This window comes from Lygodium microphyllum, chromosome 28, assembly GCF_053477565.2.
Source record: "Lygodium microphyllum isolate KBCC chromosome 28, Lygodium_microphyllum_v1.1.10, whole genome shotgun sequence".
Lineage (NCBI taxonomy): Eukaryota > Viridiplantae > Streptophyta > Polypodiopsida > Schizaeales > Lygodiaceae > Lygodium > Lygodium microphyllum.
This window is the reverse complement of record NC_141162.1, coordinates 49251878-49254300: the sequence shown is the minus strand read 5'-3', so window position 1 is coordinate 49254300 and position 2423 is coordinate 49251878. Positions and strand designations below refer to the sequence as shown.

Sequence of the window (2423 nt, the reverse complement as noted above, 5' to 3'; positions counted from 1 at the left end):
ATCGTGCAAGAATTTCAATCCCTCGGCCCTCAACTTCAAAAGGCGATTATTGACAAGCGCAATTCAAACCCTCAGTTCTCAATCGCATATTCGTAACGACACGAAGCTCCCTATGATCAGTTTTTTTAAGTGCTCAAAAAGCATCTTTGAAAGAGCAGGCAATGGGAGTCATTTTTCAAGGGCGCAAACTTGAAGTATGAGTCGCTGCACTAGGTGCATGGTCGATCTGGCCATGTGCCGAAATGCTCCTACAGGTCACGCACACTCGCGTTCTATTGTCACAAATATTTGACCCATTCGTCTCTCGGCCGGTGCGGCTGCATACACCATATCGTATAAAAGCCCGTGCTAATGGCACTATGGCAGCAGGCCTCCGGTATTAATCAGGTAAATCGCTCTGGTTTCTATCCTCAAGCTTCGCCCCGTTCGACAGACATTACTGGACGGGCGGCCAATATACACTCACTAGCGACAGGTTGTGCTAGCTATAGCAACTAAAACCAAGCGGGCAGATCTCCTATCAACATTCACCGTCTATTGATATAATCCTATGGCGCCGATCACGTCCTCGTTCGTGCTCTCTGGCATAGCCAAGCTCTTGCTGCCGGCAGATGCGGTGCAGAAGATGGGGCTGACGGAACTGCCCCTCGACAAGTCCATCACGAGTGTGGAGTTGCCTGAGGTGCAATGCTCCTTTCCTTCGCAGACAATCCACCCGGACTACCTCCAGCTGAAGCAGCTGTCGCAGGAGTGGCTCCTGTCTCGTTTCGGTGAGATGCTGCTGGACGGCGCCGGTGAAGGTGGCGGCTTCGCGGAGAGCGTGGCCCTTAAGTCGCGCTTCGACATACTAGTGACGCTGTCGTATGCCAACGGTCTAAGCTCGCGCATGCCGGCCATCATTAAGTTCATGGCGTGGCTGCACATGGTGGACAACCTGCTCGACGAGCCCCAGGAGATGGCTGCTGACTCCTCGGCCGCTGCGCTCCTGGCGAAGCGGATCATGGCTGTGCTTGAGAATCATGAGGATGAGGAGTCCGCAACAGCCGTAGCGGCTAGCTCTCCACAGCTCTCGGCACGAGCCCGCCTTGCCATCCGCCTCATCGAGGAGTCGGCGCGTGAGGTGTGGTCGGATCTGCGAAGCGGCATGCCCGTGGGACAGCAGCAGCGTTTCGTAGGAACCTTCCGCGACTTCCTGCGGGCCACCGCTACCCAGGTCGGCTATCGGCAGAGCGGGCGCCTGGCCAATGTAGAGGAGTACAAGCGCCTAAGGAGGGACTCCAGCTGCTGGAGAGCCTGCGACGTCCTCATCGAGTTCGCACTGGGCATTGAGCTGGATGAACCCACGCTGGCCCACCCGCTCCTCCTGCGCCTCAGGGATGCCACGCTCTACCACATCTGCTGGCTCAACGACCTTCTCTCCTTCGAGAAGGAATACAAAGACGGTGACTTCTTCAACCTCGTCTCCATTCTGTACTACAATCGCCTCAAGGAGTCCGTCGACGCCTCCACTGCCGCTAGAGATACCGTCGTAACTCCTCCCGACCTCCACCAAATCATGCTCGACGTTGCTCAGCTCGTCAAGGAGATGGATGAGGAGTGCGTGCGCCTTGTCCGGTACATCCGCAGCGGCTCTGATTCCTCCTTGCATGTAAGCGAGGAGCTGGATGCCTACATCCACAGCCTCACCTACTGGCTGGGCGGCAACCTCTCCTTCCACTTCGCTGGCATGCGCCACGGCCTCTACACCGCCAGCTACGCCTCCAAGAACCTGCTCGCACGCCTGCCTGATGCCCTCGCACACAAGCTGGAGCTCTCCACCTGTGAGGCCATTGTAGCTGCAACGGCCACTCCCCATCTCGCGCACCTCCAATTACCAGCCGCTCAGGCAGCTTAATTAGTGTAAGCTACTAATTACTTTCTTAAATCTTTAGATGCCCCTCCCTCTGGCCTCCTTAAAAACAATGGATTACATAACTCTGATAGACTCACCACGTTCCATCTAACCTGAAGTGTCTGGGTGAGACCCCTCCAGCTTGTCTATCGCTTCGTCAAGTCACTACGAATTCAAGTGGTACAATCATGAAAGGATCGCCTTGCATATTAAACACAAATTATAGAACATTTATGTTGTCAGTTTCATTATTTGTACTTGTCTAGTTACTCTGTCGCTCATTTTCCAAGTAGTAGTGTGCGCTAGACTAGCGTGGTTCTCTTTGCTATGTCTAATTGGTGTGCACACTTCAACACGTCACACTCGACCATGTCGGCTCTTCATTTGTAAACTTTGATGAAGTTTTGCTAGCATTGCCACTTAATTTCGCTGCAAAAAAACAATTATGCAACCCGCAACTGGAGATGGTAACAACATTCCCCTCGCACTTTTTTGACTTATCAAGATAACTTTAATTCAACGGGCTTATAAG

The 2423-nt window shown here is 53.3% G+C and overlaps 1 protein-coding gene across 1 annotated transcript; it reads left to right on the top strand.

Annotated features, from left to right (window-relative positions):
* The first annotated feature begins 550 nt into the window (after positions 1-550).
* LOC148011429 (microbial Terpene synthase-like protein 13) lies at positions 551-1894 on the top strand. Its single transcript, XM_087670365.1, has one exon. It carries the CDS (start codon positions 551-553, stop codon positions 1892-1894), a length of 1344 nt encoding a protein of 447 aa, XP_087526491.1.
* Positions 1895-2423: the final 529 nt, after the last annotated feature.

What these genes read in the sequence shown, in the direction of transcription:
- LOC148011429 (XM_087670365.1), top strand. Translation starts at nt 551, where the DNA reads ATGGCGCCGATCACGTCCTCGTTCGTGCTCTCTGGCATAGCCAAGCTC.